The sequence below is a fragment of the Spermophilus citellus genome (assembly GCF_964194105.1).
Source record: "Spermophilus citellus genome assembly, chromosome: 3".
Taxonomy (NCBI): Eukaryota; Metazoa; Chordata; class Mammalia; order Rodentia; family Sciuridae; genus Spermophilus; species Spermophilus citellus.
This window is the reverse complement of record NC_138184.1, coordinates 143,359,560-143,386,843: the sequence shown is the minus strand read 5'-3', so window position 1 is coordinate 143,386,843 and position 27,284 is coordinate 143,359,560. Positions and strand designations below refer to the sequence as shown.

Below are 27,284 nucleotides of genomic sequence, written 5' to 3'. Positions count from 1 at the left end.
ACGGACAACCTCAGAGATGCTCACAATTGTGATGAATTAGAACAGACAGTTGCTGAGTCCAAGAGATGCAGAGAAGTGATTATCTGAAAGAAAACCATTCTACAAATGTGCACTTATTAATTTCTTCATTTAACAAGAATAAATTGAAGGCTCACTCTTGCAGAACTGTAATTAATATATGATTTAGATATTAATATGAAAAAGGCTAGCAGTGAAATTGCTAAGATTTGTCTCTGGGGTTTGTTGGGCTCTGTAACCATCAAAGTGCAATGTATCACCTTGCTCTTGGGTGTGATCAAAACCTAGTTCTCACCCTTGCTTACACTAGAACCGGTGATGTTCCACTCTTCCCAGGTACCATTCTTATTTGTGAGATTTCCTTGAGTCATTTTCCTATAAGCTTGAGTATCAATCTACAATTCAACTTTTTTGTGTTTGTACTGACTACATCGTTTCTAATATTTTCAGAATTAATTTTTTTTTAAAGACAGAGTGAGAGAGGAGAGAGAGAGAGAGAATTTTTAATATTTATTTTTTAGTTCTCGGCGGACACAACATCTTTGTTGGTATGTGGTGCTGAGGATCGAACCCGGGCCGCACGCATGCCAGGCGAGCACGTTACCGCTTGAGCCACATCCCCAGCCCTATTTTCAGAATTAATAGTTTTTAATGCTATAAAATGAAAAATCATATGAATTTTTTTTCTTTCTTTCTGAGTCATGCACTGTCCTTTTCTTCCTAGGTCATATCTCCTCCCAACCTGATAAACTTATCTGAAGTTTTATTTTCAAACCAAAATCTAAAGCAAAAGAATATTTAAATTGTGCATTATTGAAGCTGAGTTACTTTATGAGAATTTTGAAAGAGGGGAATTTCATTCCAAATGATTAAGACAGTATGACTTTGGTTCATTATCTTAATGATATGCTTGAAATATACTTGGAGTTTAAGATTCATTGTGTGGCCAAGATCATGGGATAATTCTCATCTTGAAGCCCAGGTGTGTTGGGCATTAAAACTATTTCTACCTTAGCCAATGAAGCTCATAGTATATAACTGTCCCGTGATCATCATGGACAGTTGTCTTTCTACCTCTACTTCTCCTCAAGTTCAGAGCATTTATAATCATTTATAATCATTAAATTCAGTGGATAAATATCAGTTTGGGGGTTGTTGTTATTGCTGCTGTTTTGCTAACTTGGAGACTTAATTTCAGAAATCCTTGATAGTTAAAACAAAGTCACTAATCATTAGTATTAAAAGACACAGCCAGTGAAAATTTACAGTCTCATACCATTAACCTTCTGGCCACTCAAAAGCCTGCGTTGACCACTTCTGTGACCTGCTACGTTTGGGGTGTTGGGGGAATGAGAAAACACACACACACACACACACACACACACACACACACACACACTTTAAACCAATGGAGAGGATACCCATAGTAACTGTTTTGCCTTAGAAAGGAAATACAGATTTTGTCATATTTGTATGTAGACAGCTTGTTATGTGTGGTCAACCCAGAAACACTACATTTTGATATCATATTCCTTTCTGGAACAAACCACAACAGCCACTTATAATTAAAACTTTTTTTAGAAAGAATGCTCCACCACCCCCCCACACACACACACACACTCAACTAACTTTCAAATAATGTTTAATAATTCGGCTTGGCTTTCAGAGTCAATAAAGTCCAAGCAATCTGCCTCACTGAAGATGTAGAAGAAAAGTTTTAAAGTCCCACAAATGTTCCTAGTTGGCATGAGCAAGCTGTTAATGAGAGAGAAATTGCCTGGGGTGGGTGTGGGCGGGTGCATACTCCTGCAGGAACGCAGGTTGTGGCGGTAATGATGGTGCATGTACCTGGGCCACACAAGACCTGCTGGGACGCACACCAAGCTATGTGGGAAGTGAAAGAGTGGCTGGGTCCTGGCCATTATGGCCACACCGGGTTGAGATGATGTGGACAGCTGGCTTCTTACCAAGACTTAGATCCAGGGCAGCAGCCCACCCTCCCATCAGGAACAGTGAACAACGAGCTGGTAAAATACACAGAGCAAGTGAAAATGACCCCTATTGACTGGATCCAGCTGTGTGTCACGCTCTGTGAGTCTCTCCCAATTCACTCTTTCAAGTAAATGAATGTGGTAAAAAAAAAAAAGGATAGAAAGTCAACGGAATCTTTTTTTCTTCTTCTTCTTGCTTTCTATGCTGCGGGACCTTCTCAGTCATAGCCCTTGTTTTCAGAGCTGAAAAATATGTTTATTTGCTCATTAATTTCCTTCTCTCTCCCTTGCCTTTTCTTGGCATTAGGCAGAATGTTATTTAAAACAAGACACAGTTCAGCTTCAAAAAGAAAAAATCATTCTGCAAAATACAGCTTGGACTCATTTACTGGTCATTTATCATTGCTCAGAGAGTAGGGTACAAATATCTATATTTGGTATATTTTAATGATTTACAGTGCGGTTACTCTTATTGGCACCGGTATATAGGGAAGCAGCAGGCTCCTTAGGACTTTGAGAAGTGTCCCAGACTGTTTTGAAGTGACATGGAGAATATTAAATGTGGCACATGCAGAGAAGCTTGATAATCATTTATCTTCACTGCTTTCCTTCAAATATGATGGCAGCTGATGTTTAGAGGGTAAACTCAACCCAGAGGCCTGAGGCTTTTTGAGGGAGACTCTCGGCCTTCATTTCCATAGGTCGGAGTGTATTTTTTCTCACCAGTGCTTTCAAAAAAAGCTTTGTTTTTATGTATCTTCCGTTTGCTTTGCTTCAGACAGTGGGCAGGTAACAGTGTGCCTAGTGAGGTGCCTGGCACATAGTCAAGACCCAGTAAATATTTGTCGGGTGAATAAATAGTTAAATGGAATGTTATTAGCATTGCTAGTGTTATTGTCTTGGCATAGAACATGCAAGAACAGACTTGAGGCAATCAAGTAATTTCCCTTAACAGTACAAGCTAATTATTTGAGAGATGAAGATCTGGTGCATAGTATTTATTTGTCAGGCTCCATTTGCTCCTAATTAAAGGGGGGAAAGTTGTTTGTAGCATTGAAAAGACAACACGATGATGCCCCACTCCCAAAGAGCTTTTTCATTTTCCATGCCTCATTTTAGGGAAAATATATCAAGAGGAAGTTAGTGTGCATTCATTCCTCTTATTTATTATTTGTGTTTTCTTTTTCTTTTTCTCTGTTATTGTTTTCTAGAGGGCAGGCTGGGTGTGGAGCCCGAGATCTTTTGATAGTGCTTTTATAGCCTATCTGCCCACAGGCCTCCTGCAATTGATTGTCCTAACCTGACTGATCAATAAAATCACGTTCCCATACAAATACCACTTGCAGTGACCCAGGACATAAAAATGCTGCACCCCTCATCATAAGCCTCAGAAGGTTTCATTCATTCCTTCACATTTCCACTCATCCATTCCTTCCAAAGATATTAATTCCATGTCTAATATGTACCAGGCTCTGTGCTAAAGCTGGGAAATTAACACTGAGCAAAATCCAACCTGGTTCCTGTTCTCCTGAAACTTATGATCTGGGATGATTGATGGATATTAATAGAATAATCATACTAAAAACCATATAACTAAACACAAACGCAAGCTTTTTTTCTTTTCTTTTTTTTTTTTTTTTTTTTTTTTGGTGGTGAGGATTGAAGCCAGGGCCTCATGCATGCTACACAACACTCTACCAGTGAGCCACATCCCCAGCCCTACAAACTAAATTTAAAAAAAAAATGAAATATGATTCTACTGGGACCATATACTATCAGGAATTGATTTGCACTGATTGATTTACACATGGAAGCTTTGATCCTCATCCCCTGAACAATACAAAGACATTTCTAACTTCCCAAGGTGTAGAAAGTGGAGGAGGGAGAAGGGAGGTGCAGACTTAGCCCTCCTTATCTGTATTTTGAAATGGGGTTGGGGGTGTCAATTCCTTGCAATGCACAAGAGAGGTGAAGATACTGAGTCCTGCGTGGCTCTGTGCTGCAAGTGAGCTTTCTGGAAATTATCTCTATCCATTCTCCCCTCCACCAAGCTCCAGAGAGAGTGTGTGCCTGGGGCTCCAGTTGTCTGCTAACAGACACACATGGCTACCCCTGGAGCTCACAGCATGACCTCTCATCTTGAGACCTTTTCTAACCCCTTCTCATCTTTTTCTGCCTTTCCGTTTGATAATGGAGAGGTGGCTTAACACAATTTATTCCTGTTTCTGGCAAAGGGTGAATAGCATGCCTTCCCACACCTTCTGTCTGGTACAGAGAACAGGCTTCTGAGGTAAAGCACCTCCCTCCTTCCCAGCAGCTAAGTTCAGGAATGTGGCCCTGCCTCTCCCCTCTCATTTTAGCCTTGCAGGGGCTTAGGGATTTAATATTTATAAAACATGGAATAAGGTCCGGCACATATTGAGTGCACAATTAATGGTAGTTATTACTGTCAGCTCTATTCACTGATATAGAAAGATGTTAAAGATATAGTGGTAAAGTGACAGAAAGCAGATTACAAATCTACCTATTAGAAAAGGGGTTTGCGTGAACATATCCTTCTAAATGCCAAGCAAATTTCTGAAGGTACATGTATTGTGCTAGAAATATACCTTTGCAGAAGAGTACAAATGCAAAAGTTATATGTAAGGACTGAGACAGGGGCTTAGGAGAAGAAGGCTAGGCAGTAGTTGATTTTCTTTCTTTTACTATGCAATTATATACTTTAATAGTAATGAAATTATAAAAACATAGCTTAGAAAGTTCAACAATACTATCTACTAAATCAATTTTTAAAAGAAATCATGGTTTCAACATAATTTTTTCATGCTTTTTTTTTCACCCTTAAATTTGGAAATATCATTCAGAAACTTTCTCAGGTTAAAGAAATATATAGAGCAATTCAACGGCATTCATTTGCCATGCTGTTGTCAGGGGTTTTTAAAATTTTATCATGATTCCCCTATTGTAAAATGATCCTACTTGTTCATCCATGTCTACCTATGCATATAGAATTGTCTGGAATGTTGTTCACCCACCAGCATAAACAACACATTTGGCTCCTGTGGAGCTGATGTCATTGCACTCTAAAGCATTGCTTAAATTTTTTATAATGAGCATTTTTATAAAAACAATGAAATCATTTCTAAATCTTGAAAGGAGGAGCATAGTTGACTTTCCTTTTTAGTGGTCAACACAATGCCAGTGTCTGTCTTTCCCAGGCATTCAGGAAGCAAGCTTCCTGAGGATCATCTTTATGCACGTGGGTATTACCATACAGTCGCATGAACACCTTTTCATGGGAGGAGGCAGGTGGATTGGGTGGCTAGTAGATCAGGATGTAGGAAATGTTTTCAGCAACTATCTGCATCACTGAGTATGCCATCCTGCCCTCCTTAAAAAAAAAAACTAATGGAGTGTTTTTTTATGTCTAAAGATTTCGATTAATTGAATTAGTATTTTCTAATAGTTTGATGGTTAAGAATCATGAATGTTGTACAGAACTAGATAAGGTGACTTTGATCATCATTTAAATGCAACTCTCTCTTCTTTCAATGATTACACACCACTTCCATCAGGCAGATAAGAGTCCAAATCTGGAGAGAACTTGAACCCCTAATAAATACTTGATGAAGCCACCGTGCACTTGCCAGTTAGACTCTCATCTCTGGATAGGATACATTTCCAAGGAGTAACTGTCTTCCACAGTACTTGGCTCATTGTGCCCCTTGGGATGAGGATGATAACTGCCTACATAAAAGAAAAACAATTTTTAAGAAGCTTGGATATATTGATAACCAACTGGTTCTTTGGAAGGGACTTAGCAAATTATGACCGACCATCTGATTTTGTACAACTAAGAGATAAGAATGGTTTTGACATTTTAAATTATTAAGGAGGCAAAAACAAAAGTAGAGATTTTATGATGTGAAAATTATATGAAATTCAAACTTCCTGTCCCTAAATATTGGTGTTTGGGAAAATAAACACCATGCTCATTCATTTACATAATGCCTATGGTTGCACAAGGAGTTGTACAAAGACCGTCAGGCCCATGATGTTGAAAAGATGTACTGTATGGCTCTTTATAGAAAAAGTTGGCTCACTCTTGCTTTAAGTTCAACTAGAAGTTTTTTGTATGCTGTTTGCTGGTTAAAGAGTTAAAGAGCAATGCTTTTGTGCTAGAAATATACCATTGCAGAAGAGTACAAATGCAATACTCCAGATCATTCTACTTTCCTCGCTTCCTTGTTGGAAGAAAGTAGCTAGGTGCAGTGGTACATGCTTACAGTCCCAGAAGCTGAAGCAGGAGGATCACGAGTTCAAAGCCAGCCTCAGCAAAAGTGAGGTGCTAAGCAAATCAGTGAGACCCTGTGTCTAAATAAAATACAAAATAGGGCTGGGGATGTGGCTCAGTGGTCCAGTGCCCATGAGTTTGATCCCTGGTCCTCACCCCCCCCAAAAAAAAAATAATAGTTGAAAGAAAGTAACCATATGAGAAAAGTTAGATTATCAGAAGGGACCATGAGAGGACTTGGTAACAACTGAAGAGGACTTGCATACCGCCTCCAAAGCTTATGGATCACTACTGCTAACTTGAACTCTAACAACAGCAGTCTTCCTGCATTTGAAAATTTGAAACACTTCTTCCATGCATCTGAGAAATCTTTTGAGAGGTAGAATCTTTAATTCTTCTGATCCTTACAAAATGTAGCCACTTATGAGATGGGAGCCCTCTGTTCAGTGGCGTTATCATTTTGAATGGTTCTGTTTGGTTCGAACTTGCATTTAACTATCAATAGAATCTGGTGAATGATTAAAGAGTAGGAAATAACTTTTAGTGGAATACCTGAATCTTTAACAGCTATGGCTGACATTACTCCTCCTACCTCCCACAATATATGAGTATGTGTTAATACCAAAGCTATCCTGCTATGAGTAGCAATGTTGACAATAGTACTGTAAAATATTATCAAACTGAACCCATGAGTCAATTTGCTTCAAAATTCCCATTGTGTCTACGAGTGAGCTCATTATCCTTTCTCGTTTTGTTCTGTTGCAGAGGCTGAAGGCTGCTTTGACTCACCACCCTGCTGCCATGTCCAACGGGAATATGAACACCATGGGACACATGATGGAAATGATGGGATCCCGGCAGGACCAGACGCCACACCACCACATGCACTCACACCCGCATCAGCACCAGACGCTGCCAGCCCACCACCCCTACCCGCACCAGCACCAACACCCAGCACACCACGCTCACCCTCAGCCCCATCACCAGCAGAACCACCCACACCACCACTCCCACTCCCACCTTCACGCACACCCAGCACATCACCAGACCTCGCCGCACCCGCCCCTGCACACCGGCAGCCAAGCACAGGTAGACCCTCTCCATGACCAGTTTCCCTTCTAGCTCTTCTTGATAAGGGTGCAAGCTCTAACCATGTGTGTGCCGGGTGGGAGTGGGGGGGACCCTGAAGCAGCCTTGCTTGACAGGCCTGGGTGTTCCATAGGACCTTCTGGGAAGCTGTGTTCATTTCCTGAGACAACAATTACCCATGAGACACTATCAGATCATAATTTCTCTAAATATTATAGTAAATTCCAAGCCCATTTTGTTGGGAGGGAGGACCATAAACTTGAAGTTCTCCAAAATGTATTTTGCAGCATATTTCAAAGCTGCTCCTAAAAACAGTAAGATAATGGGAGGATTAAGAGGAATTTAAACTAATGATGAAAGATGAGTAAAAAAATGAGAAAAAATGAAGTTAATGCTAACCCTGGTCTATCTGTTATAGTTTAAAACATCCTAGGGACTCAAATTTGTCACCTGTGAAATGGAAGTTAAATAAAAAGGGCAATATTCCTGAGTGGCAATAAATGTTAAAATCTAAAGAGTAACAATTCATGCAGACAAATAAGCTCCATAATGGATGCTAGGGCATAAGGTACTGTGTAAATGCTGAAGAGAGGTGACTCATCCCACCAAATGTGAAATGCGTTGGAGGAAGCAGAGAGTGATCCAGCCAAGCTCATAGATGATCAGACCAAGAGAAAGGCCAAATCCCAAGGGTGGAGAGTAACCAGGAGTGGCTAAAAAGAAAGCCAGCATTTAGACTAAACTGAAAGAGAGTTGGGGGACCAGGCAGACGTTATGTCACCCAGACCAAGGAGAGAGGCGAGTCACTATACAGGAGGGGGTTTCAGTAAACAGATGGAGGGCACATCCAAGAACATGGCTGGCCCCAGACACTTTGGATCCTCCAGTAGGATGAGCTTCGTCAGTCCCCTCCACCCATGCTACACTGCCAGGTCCCAACCAGCTGTGTCAGAACAGTGTCGGACGCTTGGGACCGCCAGTAGCGCTTATTCACTGTCTCCTCCATCTTCCTTCTCTAAAGACAAGAGCTTTAGAGTGGCAGAACAGTTCTCTTTCCAATTTACTTGTGTGACTGTGGACAAAGAACAATGAACCTCCCTAAATCTCGGTTTTTACAAAGTGGGGTAATCATAAACTACATTCATAGGCTCTTGTGAGTATTAAATCTCTGTAGAAGTTTTCAAAATGTGTTAGCAATGATAAATTCCAAACCAAAACAATTCAGAAGAAGTTGAGCAATAAAATACTACCTGGACCTTTTTAGTCACATTTTTAGTAAAATATTGTACTGGGACATGAATTTAAAAGAGAGAAAGGAAACTCTCAGATCAAAGCTAGGCAAATCGAGTCTCATATGTACTGAATTTTTAAGGAAAGAAAAAACATCAAGGTTTGGTTGCCTTCTTGGGAAAGTTATTCACCAGCAAGTTTAATAGCTCCTTACATATAAAAGTCATTCATTAGCTAAGTACCAATTAGCCAATTGCCCTCTATTTCAAGTCATTAAGTGGCCAATTGTATATACAATTAGTTAATTGCTATTATAATTAGCTGTACCAACAGTTTCTTTTTTATCCCATACTTAAAAAAGAAAAAAAGAACCCTGGTTTGGTCTTGCTAAAATTTGAATAAGTTAATTTAGACTGTATTCTACAATACCAGTCTTCAAATTTTATCAACTTGGATGATCACAGAGATCTTGTCATATTGCTTAATAGTATAATTATTTGTACAGTAGGGATAGACATAGATAGATAGTCCTTCTATCTCTGAGACTATGAGATGACTTGGAATAAATCCTGCTTTTCCAAAAAAATAACAATTCATTATTTGATCCAAACTGGCAGAGTATCATTGCCAAGAAAATTCTACTTTAATATAAAATGATAAGTCTTAATAATTACCAGGAACACAATTTCTGATTGTAGGATTGCATTTGCAATTTTTCTTATAATTATTGTGCAAAAATAATCATATTGTAGGTCCAAGTGTCACTTCATGGACATCAGGAATTTCTCTTAACCAACATCTCACCTCCCTTAAACCCAGAACCTGCACTGCACCTAAAACCACCCATCTGGCTTACCCCATTTGGGCAAAGGCACAGGAAAAGCATGATCAGTTGCAGGCTTGATTGAAATAGGGGAGGACCTGGTATTGAAAGAGAGGTCCCTGCAATAGAGATGAAAAAAACAGTTTTGCCTAGTCTTGCCTGAGACTGGCAACAAGAGATCGCTAATTATTCACAAAAGAAACAGTAAAGGCAAAAACCGTCACAGAGCACTCTCTCCTACTGCTTGGCTTGTCAGGAGTGAGCTCAGGAGTTAGCCTCTGAAATGACCAGTGCTACATCTTTGCCAATAACAAGGATTATGTCATCATCAGCAACTCTGATGAGTAAGACCTTAGACAATTTATTTTGTATTCCTCTGTGATCAGGAGGAAAGGCGTCGCCAATAAAGAATTTTAGAAAATGTCTTTGCTTTAGATAAAATTACTGAGATGCAGCCGACCTCACTCCTGAGCCTGATTCTTTTACAGTTAGTCATAGAAGGTTTGATAGAGGTTAGGATTGAAATCTATCACCATCAGTCAGCTGATGTCAACCCGTAGCCATCATTAGTACAATTACAGTCATCCTGATTGATTTCAATCAGAGGGTTGGAATGTGGTCGAAAAGGTTGTTTGGCTTCATTTTTAAAACTCTTTTGCCTGTTATTTCTGCAGGTTAAATGTCTCTTGTAAAACAACTTTATAGGTATTACAGCCATAAACCTGAGTGACTGAGAAATAGGAGAGGTGCGGGGAAAGCATCCTTTATTGAGAATGAAGGAGGAGGAAGGAGCAAAGTGAATTAGGGAAAGCATTAAGTGTCCAGACATATAAAGAATCAGCTGTAGAAATTTCATAAGGTGCTGCACGTCTGCCTTATGGAGGGAAATAAAGCTACATGTGTGGGGGTCTCCAAAGCCTTATATGTCACTGAGTCCCATGCAGACCTTACAAGAAGTCTAAAAGCATAGTAAAACTTTTTAATAAAATGTTCTGCCACTCCCAGGACTTCCTTATGACGCAGGTAGGTGGTCATGTCCGCTGTCCCTCTGTATCCTACACATGCAGCGGAATCAGGGCAGCTTCAGCATCAAAAGCCAGGCCTCCCAATCACCTGGGAAGCTCTCAGACTTCTCCTCCACCTTGCTCAGAACTCTGAGGATCAGCAGACCCATCTAGAGTCTGCAGGTCCAGATAGTCCTGGGCATGAAGAACTGTGAAATAGTGAAACTAGGATTCCAGCCATCTTCCTGCTTCACAGGGTTCTTTCCATAAGAGTCACAGTGGTGACAAAGTCCCAGAATTTGTCTAGGGAGGCAGTTGTAACACCCCTTGAATGAAAAGAACCTGCCAGAGGTTTTCTGCAGATAACAGTCATCAGTGACGTGGCAACCTGGACCCCTCTGTTTTCACCCTATAGCCATCCATTGGCTACTTGAAAGTTCTTTGGAAAGTACCTTAAATAAAAACATTTCTTACACCCGAAGGAGAAAAAAAAAATGTTTCATCTATTATGATTTGGCCAAATGCCTGTCAGGGAAAAATCCACCCAACAACATCTTTTCGTAAGTCATTCCTGTCTCTGGGTAAAACATCAGATTAAAGCTCAGTGATGCTTTTTTCTTTTCTTTGGTGAGTGTGATTTCGTTGTTTATTTCATTCATAGAAAACAAGTTCAATGTGCTTACTAAAGCAACTGACTTCCTGGGCTCTGCATTATAAAGTAAGCTCCGGTTTCTTCCCTTGTCCCTCCTGGTTACCATAGCCTCCTCCCTCTCTGTGCCCACAGGTTTCACCAGCCTCGCAACAGATGCAGCCAACCCAGACCATACAGCCGCCCCAGCCCACAGGGGGACGCCGGCGAAGGGTGGTGGATGAAGATCCTGACGAAAGGAGGCGGAAATTTCTGGAACGGAACAGGGCCGCTGCCACCCGATGCAGACAGAAGAGGAAGGTCTGGGTGATGTCACTGGAAAAGAAAGCAGAAGAACTCACCCAGACAAACATGCAGCTTCAGGTGCAAGGCTACTGTCTCTTTCCCCAGTTCTCCAAGGCCCTGTGCAAGTTGGTATTTCCTGCCTCCCAGGCTCCTGTTGACTTACAGAGTCCTACTACACACTTCACCCTCAGAGGAGGCTGAGGCCTACTCATCCAGCTTTATTAATTCTGAGACAAACAAAATAGTCCATTCAGTTTTCAGTCACTCCACCTTCAAAGCTCTGAAAAGGGAGGACCCCCCCCCCCAGCTAAGTCGTAGGGCTGAGAGCTCAGGCTTTGATCAGACAGTGGTTCAAACCCTGGCTCAGCAGTGCTTGCTGAGTTTAACCTCCCTGACTCAGTTTCCTCATGTATGAAATGGGAATGGTACCTTTAGAGAGTGTTTAGAAGAAATAAATGAACTAATGTCTAAGGAGCAGTTGATATAGTACTTGGCCCAGAATAAGTCTTGAACTGAAAGGTAGCTGTTCAACTTCACCAGGTTGAAAGGATCCCTTTGGCTTATGCCCTATGACCTATATTTTTTGTTGAGTGGAAGAAAGGAAGGTTTATGGTTGTTATTTGGCTCTGAAAGAAAAGGCAAATTTCCATCTTGTTTTCAAACTCAGTAAGATTTGAATCATGCATGAATTTTGCTTTTCATGAATGGCTTAACTGGGGACATTTTATAATAAGGCCACTTCTGGAGTGTTTGGAAAGAAGCCGAGGAAACTCTAATACCCAGGGCATAGAGCACACATAATGCACTTCAGGGCCTTTGTTCTGGCATCAAAAGAAGAGCAGTGCTCACCTGAAAAAACAATTGACGTGACAAATAGAGATAGAAGTAAGAGTTGAGATTATAACCTCCAGGAACTGAGAGGATGGCCAATAAGCAGAAATGGGTGAGGTACCCAAAGTAGGAAGGCTATGCACCTTAATAGTTCATAGATCACCTTCATTCCCCACCCCCTGCCAACATCTGGTCCTTTGTGCATCCTTAGGAAGAAGTAGTTCATGTGCAAAATCCCCAAAGCTTTGGCTTTTCTTTTTTTGGTTCTGGGGATTAAACCCAGTGCAGCTTAACTGCTGAGCCATATCCCCAGCCTTTTAAAAAATATTTTGAAATAGCATTTCACTGAGTTGCTTAGGGCCTCACTACGTTGCTGAGGCTGGCTCTGAACTCATGATCCTCCTGCCTCAGCTTCCAGAGCCACTGGGATTACAGTGGCCCATCAGTCTTTGTTGTTTCAATTCCATTGAATGGAAATACCCTTAGGGCATTCAGTGTACAAAGGGAAAGTAGATGAGGAAAGTTTTGGTTATACATGGATGAAATTTCATAACTTATAGATGTTGACTCCTCCTCTCCCAAATGTATTATTCTTTTTGAGATGGACATAAGCAAGAAACTGGGAAATATGACAAGATATAGGGAAGAAACTAACATACCAATTGCCCCACACCCCAGTTTGTATGCCACGTAAAGATTGGGACTGTGTCTTTTTACCCCTGCCCCACTTCTTTCCCTTGTGTCTAGTAAAGTGTCTACACTTGAGAAGTGTTTATTGAATCAGTGGATGAATTCTCCATCTCTGGAGTGGCCATGAATTGGCCACCCTTGGCAAGGATGTGATTTCAAGGTGTCAATCCACTGAGGAATGGCTGGACCTAAGTACCTTTAAAGCCACTCCTAGAATCTGGCAGGCACAGTAATCTTTGAGAAGCTTTGAAGTAGAACACAGATAGGGTTTTAATATTAATAGTCACACTTTCAACTTGATATTTATTGAAAAATGTAATTAGAACCTGAAACCTGAAATTTCAGAGGTTTGGTAAGGATAAGACTAAATCATTTTTAAATGATTTGATTTGCACATACATGTTAATAAAAGTTCTGGTCTGTGTAGAACTAAAAAATATTGTACAGTGGTTCTGCAATGACTAAAGAGGGGACCCAGTCCTTAGGGCTGCAGATGGATGGTGAAAACATGCAGGTTTTCTTAATCTTGGCACTGTTGGCTTTTAGGCCCCATCTTCTTTTGTTGTGATCTATGTATTGTAGGATACTGAGCATCGTCTTTGGACTTTGCCCACTAGGTGTCAGGAGCAAAGGAGCATATCCCCCACCCCCTCCCAAAAATGATAACCAAAAAGTCTCCAGACCTTGCCAAATGCCCTGTGGTTAGAACTGGGATCATGGTGGTGGTGCAAAATCAGCCTTTGTTAAAAACCACTGGCTTACCAGCTGGCATTTATCACATACAAGCAGTCTTTAAGTCAGTGGTAAGTAAAATGAATCCTTGCCGAGTTCCTCCAGGTCCTAGCAGAGAGCCAGGAAAGCAATGATGCTAGTTGAGTTTGAGGTCAGGTGAGTTCATGACTCAACATATACATATTTATGACTGCTTTCACAAAATACTCAAGGTAAATTTACCCTTTACTAGACCACTGATTTCTTTTTTAAAATTTCTTTAGAGCAAAATGGCTAGGAAAAGGAGATTTTTAAGAAATCTAGCTCCTGAAAACCAGGAGGGAAAAATGTATTGAGTTCATGTAACAGAAAGTAATATCCTTTGGTTATTAATGCAGAGTGCAAAGAAGGAAAAAAAACCCTTAAAAGACTAAGTTGTTGATATTTTCCAACCACTGCTCTGCTTCAGAAGGACAGAAGCCACAAGCGTCCAGTGTTTTCTGTGACTTTGCGGCTTCTGCATCTTGCCCTGTGATGCTGGAGAGGACGCTGCAGATATTCTGCTACCTTTGGGTGACCCTTTCCCTCTCACTGGACCTTTGTCAACACAAAAAGGTGTCTCTCTTGAGGCTGGTTCAGTAAGCCAAATTTTAAGTAAACAGAAATGGAAGGTGCTAAGCAAACAAACTCCAGCCAAACGGAATACCCAAGGTCTGGATGGCCAGCTGCCACGGTGGGGTTGTTTTCCAGCATAGAACCTTCTAGTTAGGCTGCAGCATTTCAGATTGGAAAAACCAGACCTAAGAAAACAAAAATCAAAACCCCAGACTTCATTTCCTAGTCGCACAACAAATCTGACCAAGAGGTCAGCACAGGTGTAAGGAATTAAGGGAACATTAGAAACCACCCAAACTGACATTTTATATAGGGAGAAACTGAGTTTCAGAGAGATGAGGAGATTTCCCAGATATCACCCAACCAGTAAGGAGCAGAAGGAGGAGTCCAGCATGACTTCTGTGAACCTAACCCACTGCTTTTCGATCTTTCATTCTAAAAAGACCTTAAACTAAAGGAATTCACATCATTCTTTGTGATACAGAGTGGCTAAAAATCACCACTGATGTGGTGCTCAGTCGACCATTTGAGTTCAGTAGAGGATATGGAAATCATCTGCACTTCCATGGGTGCATGGAAGTAATTGCTTTTCCTTTTTAGTGCAAAGACACATGGTCTAAGTTGCTGCTGAAATTTTAGACACACAAGCCCAGGTCTGGGACTTGGCAAGAGAATAGGCCAGATGGGAACTGTTGCTTGACAAATTGAAAGCCCTTTGTTGCAGAGTGAACCAAACCTGGTCTCCGCTAATCTAAAAACAAGAGGGGGCGGTGGGTACATCGTAGGGCCCATTTTGATAATTATTTTTTTGGCACGAACTACTGCTCACACCAAAAAAAAAAAAAAAAAAAAAAAAACATTCTGGATTTATCACATATCAAAATGACATTCCCCAAACAAAGAAACTGTAACTTTTAGGGACTCCTTGGATTACTTGTTTAAAGAATGTTATCATAGTATTGAAAAACTTATGGATTTAAAAATAGATCAGTCCAACTGGATTTTTCCTCCTACAGTCTCTATTTAAATGGCTTACTGCTTTAGAGTAGCAAACTCAAATTAGTTTATAAAATTTTTTTTAAAAAATGAAGGTTGATTATCACAAAAGAGTCAATACTTACTATTTATACTTTGCTTTTGCAAAATATGTTTCTACTGAGACCTAGAACTCTTACTATAACCTATAGAGGGGAATTTTACAACTGGTGATTTTCCTTGAGTCATAAAGTAAGGTAATTCAGAGTAAGAAAATGCCTGCAGAAGTCCTGGCTTTTATTTCCCTATTGGACTTGGAGGCCACATTTTATTTCTTTCATGCACTTTGAAACATTTGCTATCTGGTTGTTCCCTTCCAAAATGAATTCAAGGTGATTCTACTTATGTTACCTTGAAAGGATTTTTCTTTTTTTTTAAATATTTTTTTAAGAGAGAGTGAGAGAGGAGAGAGAGAGAGAGAGAGAGAGAGAGAGAGAGAGAGAATTTTTTAATATTTATTTATTTTAGTTCTCAGCGGACACAACATCTTTGTTGGTATGTGGTGCTGAGGATCGAACCCGGGCCGCAAGCATGCCAGGCGAGCGCGCTACCGCTTGAGCCACATCCCCAGCCCTTGAAAGGATTTTTCTTAAAATATAGTCTAGTAATTCTGCATTTCCTACATCAATCGGTCTTTCAATATGGAATCTTTAAAATAATTCTGCATGTGCAGAGTACACAACCCATTCTCCTTTTCTAGGACAGTGATTCTTGACCTTTCTTAAGCCAAAGTGCCCTTCTGGAAACTGCTGAAGGTGCCATGGTCTCTCACAATGTGGACACACGAATGGACATACAAAACTTTGCTGTAAAATGAAACTATACATATTGCTTTAGAATCTGCCCTGATGAGGCCAGGGAGCACATGAGATGCTGAAGCTGGATTCCTTATGAAATCCAAGACCTGAAAGATTAATAAATATATTTGAGAATATTAATGGTAGTGAACAAATGAATACAAATAAAGATTGGGTTCTTCATTACAGAATCAGGTAATTCAGTTTTTCAATAGAAGGCAACACAAAAACACTCATGGAATAAGAAGCTCTCTTTCTGGGAGGAACTTAGAGAACTAGTACAATTGTCTTGTTTTGTACCTGGTTAATGTAGCCATTTAGGAACTCAACAGCCATTATTCATTCTGCCTCTCCCTCTCTCTCTCAGTAGTGGGGATTGAACCCTGGGACTAGCCCTTTATGCCCACCCACCAGCTGAGCGTTCCTTTCTCTGATAGATCTGCACCATGAATTTCTGTGCCTTTTAGGTCTTTACTTAATATTTACAGTATCATAGTTATGTGTGTATATGATCTGAACAAGAGGCTGACTCTTCTTCTTTACTGAAGATATTAGTTATTTATTTTTCAATCATAACATGACTACAATGACTAGCGTGTTACATTAGAAATATGTCCATACTCACATATATCTTTAAGTGATGGTCAGTTTTTACAACACTCTCTGTGTCTTTACATTTTTATAGACCTTTGAAATTCTCAGGGCCTTGGTTTCTATTCTTAGAACATATTGGTTTGTTGGTAAAGTGTTTTGCTATTCAGAGGAAATAGACCAGTAATATATATATATAATGTTCAGAATTGTAATTTGTTGCTGTTCTATAGTAAAACAGTTTTATAGAAGCAAAAGGTTCATTGTGAAATGGTTTGGTGTGTGTAGAAACCCAGAGAAAGGGATTCATATTGTTTTCTTTAAAGAAGCAATGAACTCTTCATGCCTGGAGAGCAAGTGCTACCTTCATAGGGTCTAACTGCCCAGAACAGGGTGGCAGAAGAAAAGGAGCCTAAACTCACCCTCTGGAAGATGGCCACCAAGCAGGATTAGCTTTTCTTCCTGAAGTTCAAGAAAGCGAGAAAACTCAGTTTGAGTTTCATATTGGCTTGTTTATCATTTTCTAAATCACAGTAGAAAAGTGTGAATGCACTAAATTTGGAACTCAATTCCATTTTCAAACAATTGTCCATATTATCTGAAGCTGAGAACCTCTACTCAGAGGGCAGATGTCCAGGAATGGTGATTTCAGAAAAATGTTATTCCTGTGGTCAAAATGCAAATAACATGACATTTCATTCTGAAGCATACACACACACACACACACACACACACACACACACAATCTGAGTTTCCATGTTTGTTTTGTGGGTTATTTGTTTTTTGTTTTGTTTTGTTTTTAACCAGATATTTCTTTTATATGATGGTCTAACAATGACTTTCTTTGATCGTGTTATTTTACGCAGAAGGAAAACTGGGAAAAAACAAGGATTTAGGCATAATTTTGGAGAGGAAAGAGTTAGCGTTTAAGGCTAACATAAATTGTCCTATAAATAAAGGGGTTGACAAGGGTCAGTTTAGGTTGTGACAGGATCCCTTATCAATCCTACTCATTGGGAAGTGGGACGTACTGTTTACCTTCATGAATGTTTTCAGGTTTAAGAGCAATTTTCCTGTGCAATTAAGTGACTTATTCATCATTAAGGTTAATTTCTCAAACAGGCATTTTTATTTTGTAGTTCAGAGGAGAAAGGGAAATGCTTTTGTAGATGAGATTTTTATTACCTTGTTATTAATGTTACTCAGTGTGCAGTTACTTATAATGTTGTACTCAGTGTTTTAAATGACTTTGGAAATGGGAGATGTTATTTGAAACAAGTTTTAGTTATTTTAAAGTAACATTTAGAATCCCATCCTTACTTCTCTATGTGAAAAATACACGCCTGCAAAGCCAAGTTCATATGGCAAGTGTAGATACAACTTAATGACAGCAACATTCAATACCCTTTTCTGTGCATGCTTTTTAAAATTTTCCTACATGTGAAATATAATGCCTGCCAGCCACAAATCAGCCTTGGCCAGAGAGAGGGTATTATTTATCACAATTTTAAAACAGCTTATTTTAGATAGTGTGAGGTTTATAGTTTACTTTTATCAAGAGGAAGCACCTTCCAGCCAACCATCTATTCCACATTCATATTTGTAGACAATGGGTGCCCAGCATACTGTTCTACAAAGCTATGAACAAGTCTTTGTGGATTACTACATAAAAGTAAAAATTTAAGGCACTTATCTGAGTAAATAAAAACTCCTACAATCTTGATATTGTGGAAGAAAGGAATTTATAGACTGAAATTAGCCAAAATAGTTAATAGAATGATCAAATTAATCCAATCACAGCCCCAAATGTTATTACTTCTTGTCTCCCTGGGCTGACATTTTCCTGACAGTAGATAGCCAACACTGTACCATGTGCTTCAGTGCTCCCTTCAAAGTGGGCCACAGGCTGGGTTGCTCAGTCACAACCCAAATGGAACTTCTTGTATGTGCTTCTCCTTGTCCTCGTATGGAATGTAACCCTGAAATTGTGAAGGTTTCAATGACTAAATTTATTGAACATTTAGCATGCACTATGCATTGTTCCAAGTGTTTTACATCTGCTACCTCCCTTAACCCTCACAATAACTCATATGATATTGTGGTGTTTCTATCTCTGTCTTACAAATGAAGTTGGCAGAACTGGGCTGGGTTGTGATCTTTCTAGAATCACAGAAAGTGTGCAGTGGGGTTTCTCACCTGCATCATCTGGCTCGAGAGCACACCTGAAATGTGTGCAACCCTTCCATGTCTGGCCTTTGACTAGAGTTTTTGATTTAAAGTCTAACTAAGTCCTTAGTAAATTGAAGGCAAGCTTCAAACCTTCAGATGGACCCCTTTTAAATAAAATGGTCTTATTGTCACTCAGACATAATAGAAAAGGTTGCTAGTTTCATTGTTGAGAGGGCATAGGGCTTTGGGTTATACTCTCTGGTCTTCTCAACATGACTTTAATCTGTCTCTTTCCAGAATGAAGTGTCTATGCTGAAAAATGAGGTGGCCCAGCTGAAACAGTTATTGTTAACACATAAAGACTGCCCAATAACAGCCATGCAGAAAGAATCACAAGGATATTTAAGTAAGTCCCAGGCTCTTGCTTTTTTTGGTATCCAGTGTTTTGCCACAAATTTTATATTGAATTTTACTGAAAGAGCAAAGGAAAGGGTAGTGGTACTCCCAGGCATATATACTGGAATTCTTGAATGCCTATTCTGCTAGGAGGATCCCTCTTTACTGACCCCATCCAACATCATACACGCCACCTCCTGGTGATTTTGACTATGCTTTCCCTGGCATTCTATATTGCAAAATACTATCAAATTCCTATTTTGTAGCTGGTAAGAAAATAGCCTGCTGGAAGCCATTCACCAGTGGCCTGTCTACTTGTAAACTGGGAAATCTGTAAACTGGGAAAAAGGCATTTGGTGAACTGCTTCCAGTGCCTTGGCATACACTGCATGGGACCCACTGAACTGAAAAGCTAGTGACCCATTTTCAGTTTACCATTAGATAAACTGATCTTGATCCCAGTTTCTGCACCCAGAAGTCAGTAGGTTAAATGCTAATTGAATAGGGGTTGGGGGAAGGACCAGTGGTCTGTGGCTGAAGATCAATTTATTTTCAAATAATTTTTTAGATTGAGCAACACAGATTCTCCCTCCACATGTGAGTATTTTTCCACATTTGATATATGGCTGTTTATCTGAGAATCTAAGATGGGGAAGTTCACACATCAAGACTCAAACAAGTGAAATCATTTTGCCAAAACAGGAAGCATGGCTTGGCTTGTAATGATAATCCGGGAGGTATAGCTTTGTGACCCCAGATTAAAATGAAATTTTGAATTCAACTTCCAGAAGGAAATGTGCACAACCCTTCCATGTCAAGTCAATGTCTGGTCCTGTTTTTATTCTGAGGAGTTTGCAAGTCCACACAAGAAAAAGCTATATTGGTGTGTGCATATGTGTTTTTTCCTAGGTCCGGAGAGTAGTCCTCCCGCAAGTCCTGTCCCAGCTTGCTCACAGCAGCAGGTCATCCAGCATAACACCATCACTACTTCCTCGTCAGTCAGTGAGGTGGTGGGAAGCTCCACCCTCAGTCAGCTCACTACTCACCGAACAGACCTGAATCCAATCCTTTAAAATGCACGGGTCAGACCTTGCCTCCAAGAAGAGCTGTAGCATACCATTCACCCTTTCTCCTAAGGGCATTTTTAGAATTAACTCGGAGCTGGAAGACTCCTCAGCCCTTCAAAGACTGGCTTTCATTTTTATAGTTACTATGGAAATGTTGTCTTTTATACTTAGTTATATAAGAAAAAAAAAAGGGAGTTATGCAATTAATATCTGTCGGCTTGGGAAACGCTTTGGTGCTTTTCTCCAATTTTCTGGTACCAGTTACTTGTTTATAAACGGAACCTCTTCTGTATATAGCCATGGTTTCCTTCTTATCAGTCCAGCCCTTTGTCTGAAACAATGACTCTTGTTAAAACACAGCTTTTAGCCAAAATGAGGCATACCTAGATGTCAAGTGAGACTGATCAAGGTAACTGGGTAGGAAATCTGATGACATCATAACTCATGTTGAGCTTGCGCTGTGACATCACCAGAATCCCAGATTAAACACACAGCCTTTCCGCAACTGTTTCTGTCTTACCAGAAAACAAATTAGAAGATCCACCCACGTCCTAATAAAACCACCAAGCACCTCCTCTCCTCTCCTCTTCTCTTGGTCCACTTGCTCAAATGCCCAATTTCCCTCTCTATTTACACTTTATCTTGGGCTCCCTGTTTACTCTTCATTTTAACCTTCTTCTGTTTTATGTTTTTCCCCTTTAGCATTACATGTGAAGAAAAAAATAATGTTTAAAGAAAAGAAAAAGCAAACCTCAAAAATATGGACTTAGCCATTGCTTCATCTGCCTGTAACCCACAGCTGGAGTTCATTCAATTCTCGCTTTTTACAAAATAGTAACCAGGAGATGTTTAATGTGCCTGATTTAAGGTTTTTAATAATCAGAGCAAATAAAGGTGGTTTAGTTATAGGTGAAGCACTGTTGAATGCCAGCTGTGGAGACAGTAGGAGAGGGAGATTTGTAAGCCCCAATTGTGAAAGTCCAAATTATGTTGCGGGGCTATAACATCACACCCTAGAATTACAACTGGTTTTATACAACCTGTCTATAATGTTGAAAATCCATGCACTATATAATAATTCAGAAGGGCTCTATTCACTACACAGATTACATTGTTCAATCATCAGCTGCTAATAGCCTAAGATTTATTATTATTATTATTTTCTTAAGCCTATAGAACTAGCTCTGCTGTTCTGGTGGGTGAAAGCAGACTCACTCCTGTAGAAAGCAAGTCCAGTATTTCCCTGGGGTGCTCTCAGCTCCCAGAACAGTCACAGCGCTCCGTGGCTGCTGACGGAATCCCATGGATATAAGTGGCACAGGCTGCTCACTCCACCCTTCTGAATAATTCTGATTTATATGTTCTACAGCTTACGTGAACTTGCCCATTATAAAAATTAAAAAAAAATTAAAAAAAAAAAAAAAAAACAGATAGGACCCAAACCACAGTCGTGCCTCCTTGGAACAAGCCATTCTACTGTGCTCATGTTTAATATTGCATTTCACAAATAATAGGGGCTAGTGTTTCTCTCTAGCAGTCTAGGCAGGTGCTGGTGTTTCATCTCCATTTGAATGCTTGACCTCCGTGTGTGTGTGTGTGTGTGTGTGTGTGTGTGTGTTTCTGTATGGGTTTTAAAACCAACAGTATTTTACAAAAAGTGTCACTTTTATAAGAATTCAGAAAAGGGAAGGATGTGGCTTTTTTTCTCTCACCATAGTTTAAGAATATATTTTGGAGAAGAAAAAAAAAGGAGAAAATATGAGGACCATGAAGCATGATTTTTATAACTAGTTCCAGTTTTATCTAATAACTTACTTTTTAAATCAATATTTATCAACAATCTTTCCATGTATGCAGTGCTTTTGAAAGATGGTTTTGAGGGTTCAGTACAACTTAGGACTTGGATATATGGTCTAAGAATCAGAACAAATACAAAAAGAAAAAAGAAAAAAAGAAAAAAAAGAAAAGCATAAAAATAATGCAAATGAAAAGGATTTTCTGTTATATTTTAGAGAAACATATCATTTTCAAGTATTTTAAATACTGCATTCATAGTTATGTTTTTTTTTTCCAACAGTAACAATGGTTTAACCTGACTGGCTTCTTAAGAAATGTTTAAGATTTAGTTTTAAAAAGAAGTTAACATTTGTATTGCTGTTTTGAAATCAAAAATATTGTTTTTTGTTTAGAATTCCTTCCTAATACTATCTATATGTCCTCCTCCCCCCAGCACACATGAAAAAGGAAAAGAAGGAACTGGAATGATTGGGGTTTTGGGGGTATTTTTTAAAAATTTTCATTTTGTTTTGCTTTAAGTAAACAAAAACTTTCCTTTCTTTTCTGATGCATAGCACTTAATGAAATGGATTTTTAAAAAATCCATTAGTAATATCAAAATGCCCAGGGAGTGACCTGTCACTAAAATTATGATTTAGTTACTTCTCTTGATTGAAATATTTAGTTGTTAAACTGAAAGCCTTTGCAGTTAAGAACTTGCCTGAGTTTGCTTAATTCAGCAACTCGACAGTTTGACTGATGTGCATTATTTATAGCTCAATTATGTCTGTTTTTTATGCTAAGTAGGCAAACCAACCACACACGTTAGCAAACCCGCCTCAACGTATAATTAGAGTAAACTGCCTTCTTGTTAGATGCAGGACCTTTAGGTATGTTCATTCACAGTATGGAAATACAGTAAATGGGAAATGCCAGCTAGCTGCCAGTGCTTGAGATCCCAAACAGAAAGATTCTCTGGTCACATCCAGCATTTGGCATACCAATAGTCAGGACTTCACCTAAAGGCAGAGCCTTCACCAGATCACAAATCTTGCCAATCTATGAAAACATTTTTTTAAGCCAGTTCTCTCTCCAGCCATGTATACATTTTTACAAGTCAGTGAAAATGGCCTTCAGAGCGCAATCCTGGGGAGGAAAGGTCCCTGTAGCGCTGCCTCTCATTTGTGTGTGGCTTTCTTCATTGGCTGGATCTGCCTTGGAAGCCATTGCCAGCTTACTGGAAACTTCTACAGTGCCTCCCCTGCCTAATGTGCTGGGGCTAACAACTTAGTACACCTGAAAGCATTTCTACTTGATGAATCCCCACCTAAGTGGAGGTTTCTGCATCTGAATTGTTTGTTCCTGACACATTTCTCCATCTAAGATGGCTGGGACAGGGACAGTAGAAGTCCCAGCCAAGGATGAATGTATTAATTTCAAAGCCAGGTATCAAGTCTGATGTTTTCCCTTTGCACTCATACCCTCCCCTCATGGTGCATGCAGGTCACCTCACTGTCTCAGCACACCCTGAGGGAGACAAGAGGCTTGTGTGCCGTCAAGGCATATGTTATAAAAAGTAGGGTGACTTAGAGCAAATGCCCTTTGGTAGCTCATCTAGTCAATGAAATAAAGTGCAGTGCATGTTCCCAGAGAGAGGTGTCAACGGACAATATTCAGGTAGTTGTTGCCTGTTAGTTAAGCAAATTTTAGTAGATTAGTTGAGTTTGTAATTAAAGTCCTAAACCAGCTACAGTAAAAGACCAGCCTTTGGTCTTTTAAGCATCAGTAACTGCTATAAAACTAGCCATCCAGTTAGGATAGAATGTGCTTCTTTCTGATTAATTAAAACCATCTAAGAAAGTGTATATGTATGTATGTGTGTATACAGTGGAATTCAAGGACCAAAGCAAAATTTGAACAGGAATCTATTAATTTAGAATTTTATAAGATATTTATTAATAAATGTTATTTTTAAACATTCCATTTGAACAGTATTCTTCTGTAGGATCTACTTGTTTTTAAAGTATTAGTCCATAATGAACTACCCTAGTTGTGTGTTTTTTTCATTTTTCAGGGTTTCAAATGGCTGTTCACCATCATTTGGTGGAAACGTTTGCTTAGATCTCTGTGCATAGATATTTCGAGGATTTGTATTGCTCTGTGAGTTATTTTTAAATCTACATTCTGAACCGTTTCTTTTTAACATTTATTTCTTCTTTTCATTTTTTAAAGTAAGCTCTTTAATTTAGGAAGCAGAGTTTCGCTAAAGGGAATCAGTAACTATAACTGGAACAGCTTTCTTGTAAAAGTGCAAAAACAGCTTCATCTCTGATCATCTCCCCATCTCCCAGAAGGCCTTGCACTGCTCAGCCTCCTTAGAGCTTCCCACCCCTTCCCAAACAAGATGCAGCAGCTTTAAGCCATTCAAGCCCCATTGTGCAGTGTATCTGAGAAGGGAAAGGAAACAACCCATTTACATTTGAATAAAACCGTGCCTATGTGAACAGGAGCAATTTAGAATCTCTTTTCTGCTTTTAAAATAATTTATATTTTAAAATTGCACTTTAGCTTTTTTGATTCCTTTCCATTTCTCTTGTTCTCTTTCTAACCTCTTCCCTATCTTTAAACTTGCCTTTGCTCCCCCCTTGAGGATTCCTCCGCCCTTCTTCTAAGGCTCTGAGCTGCGTCATTTAAAATACTTTACAGAATATTTGCACCAGGTACATTTGTGCGCATTCGTGAGTAGCATAGCTAAGATGTGTTTCTCACACCAGCCTAGGTGAAGCCTGCTACAAGAATGCCAAGAAGAGCCAGTACACTATAGGTTTATAGTCTTTGTCCTTTATTCTTAGCATGTTTTTTTAAAAAATGTTATATTATGCAACAGATGTGAGAGGCAGCAGCTAAGCTACTTAAGAATTTTCTATCTCGTCCTCCAAACCAAAGTGTCCTGAATGAGCCAGGAGACTTATTCTTTTGTGCATCATGGTGCACGTTTGACTGTTGTCCTAGCCATAGTTTCTGGGGCTGCCGACATAGCAATGGCCCTATTGATTTCATTCCTAGGTCTGGAAAAAATTCAGTGTTGCCTTGTTAACATGATTAGAGACAGCACCTCTATTTCACAATTATAGTCTAAGAAAGAATAAGAAAACTCCGGAGCAATAAACTTACAAGTAAGATCCAATACCAAAATAAACACACAAAGAAATTTTAAAAACAAAACAAAACAAAAAAAAACCTATCTTGTCATTGTTGTGGAAATAAAAAAGTGTATGTCCATTCAAAATATTTTACTATTTCTTGTGGAGTTTTTTGGTGATGTAATGCTTGTAGCCAAATTGCTTAAAGAATGTTTGTATATTTTTTTCCTTATAAATCGTCTATTTTTTGAAGAAAAGAAAAACCTATTTAAGTGCAAGCTGTAGAGGGGGGAAAAGCCAAATTTCCAGCATTTGTTAAAAGATTAATATTCTGAAAGTGGCACTGTGATACCTTTCCAAGCTTATTATCAGAAAGGAATCAATAATTATCAACTGCTATATTTAAACCAACTTACAATATCTAGCTCATTAGACATCAGGATCTAGAAAGCTCTTCCTAAGCTACTTAAGGTTTTCTTACACTAAGCTTTATATGATAGAACTTTATAGAATTTTTTAAAAAATAATATAAGTTGGCCTCAGGACTGAGAATGTGGGACCTGAATAAATTAGCTTTAAATACATCATTAAAATCTTCCGCACAACAAGCTTATTAGATTCTAGTTGGCTCCTTTGGAATGCCAGTGCTCCTACGTGGCAGGACACACTGGAAGGTATCAGTAGTGTCCAAGTAGAGTGACCTTTCCCAACCAGACAGCCAGTGGACAAGAAGACCTGCTCACCCCTCTCCTTCTAACCTCTGCTAACCCCATCCACCTCCCAGAGAGAGGAAGCTGCCTACCACCATTGTTTTGGAAAAAATATAAGCTTGAAATGTCCTCCCTGGTGAGGGCATGAGGTTGGAGATCTTCTGAAAAGACCCAGAAAAAAAAAAAAAAAAAAGGCTCCGTTCAAACACAATGTTCTAGGACAATGGAAATAGAAATATTGTCCAAAATTATAATTTAAAGAAAAAAAAGTTTAGCACTGTGTAAAGTAAGTGTTGACTGAGGAAGTCCCCCCCACTAAAAAAAAAAAAAAAAAAAAAAAGGTGCTGTCACTTTAAGTTCTGGACTTGGGGTTGTTTGTCCTTGTAAACAGCAAAGCATTTGTGTTTGTCTGTCTATCTGTAAAGCAACCACCTTCCTATTGGAAGGAGAAAAAACTTGGGGGTACATACATGTAAATATTTGCTGCAGCATTTAATATGTTTAATTTTATGTTAAGCTTTTTGTTGCATCCTGAACACATTTATTGTTACCAATGGACAATGAGTTCATTAAGACTGTTGGACTAGGTCAGATTTTTACATCTCTTTCTAGCAAGAAGAGACAAGATTTTGTGCATTTGTACAAATGTTAATATCACTGCAATTCCAATATAATAAAGCACTCAAATGCAAATAATATATGTAACCTTCGTATGATGAAACTTGGGGTTGGGGTTAATGACATCTGTTCCTCACACATTCTCATTCAGGCCTAGGACACCACTGCTTACCCTTTTTTTAAATTTTTTTATTGGTTGTTCAAAACATTACATAGTTCTTGATATATCATATTTCACACTTTGATTCAAGTGGGTTATGAACTCCCATTTTTACCCCGTATACAGATTGCAGAGTCACATCAGTTACACTTCCACTGATTTACATATTGACATACTCATGTCTGTTGTATTCTGCTGCCTTTCCTATCCTCTACTATCCCCCCTCCCCTCCCCTCCCCTCTTCTCTCTCTACCCCCTCTACTGTAATTCATTTCTCCCCCTTGTATTATTTTTCCCTTTCCCCTCACTTCCTCTTGTATATAATTTTGTATAACCCTGAGGGTCTCCTTCCATTTCCAAGCAATTTCCCTTCTCTCTCCCTGTCCCTCCCACCTCTCATCCCTGTTTAATGTTAGTCATCTTCTCATGCTCTTCTTCCCTACTCTGTTCTTAGTTACTCTCCTTATATCAAAGAGGACATTTGGCATTTGTTTTTTAGGGATTGGCTAGCTTCACTTAGCATAATCTTCTCTAATGCCATTCATTTCCCTCCAAATTCTATAATTTTGTCATTTTTTAATGCAGAGTAATA

The 27,284-nt window shown here is 39.3% G+C and overlaps 1 protein-coding gene across 7 annotated transcripts in view; it reads left to right on the top strand.

The window, feature by feature from the left end:
* Positions 1–26,604, top strand: part of CREB5 (cAMP responsive element binding protein 5) — a 412,930-nt gene extending 386,326 nt beyond the window's left edge. For 5 of the 7 annotated variants that reach the window (XM_081283986.1, XM_081283987.1, XM_081283985.1 and 2 more), the window contains 4 exons: positions 7,069–7,392; positions 11,234–11,461; positions 19,120–19,228; positions 20,128–26,604. In XM_081283986.1, the coding sequence (XP_081140112.1) occupies positions 7,069–7,392; positions 11,234–11,461; positions 19,120–19,228; positions 20,128–20,291 (825 nt within the window). In that variant the 3' untranslated portion in view covers positions 20,292–26,604. Of the gene's footprint in view, positions 1–7,068; positions 7,393–11,233; positions 11,462–19,119; positions 19,229–19,786; positions 19,816–20,127 lie in introns of all 7 variants that reach the window. The other 2 variants (XM_081283990.1, XM_081283989.1) reach the window with 2 other exon arrangements.
* Positions 26,605–27,284: the final 680 nt, after the last annotated feature.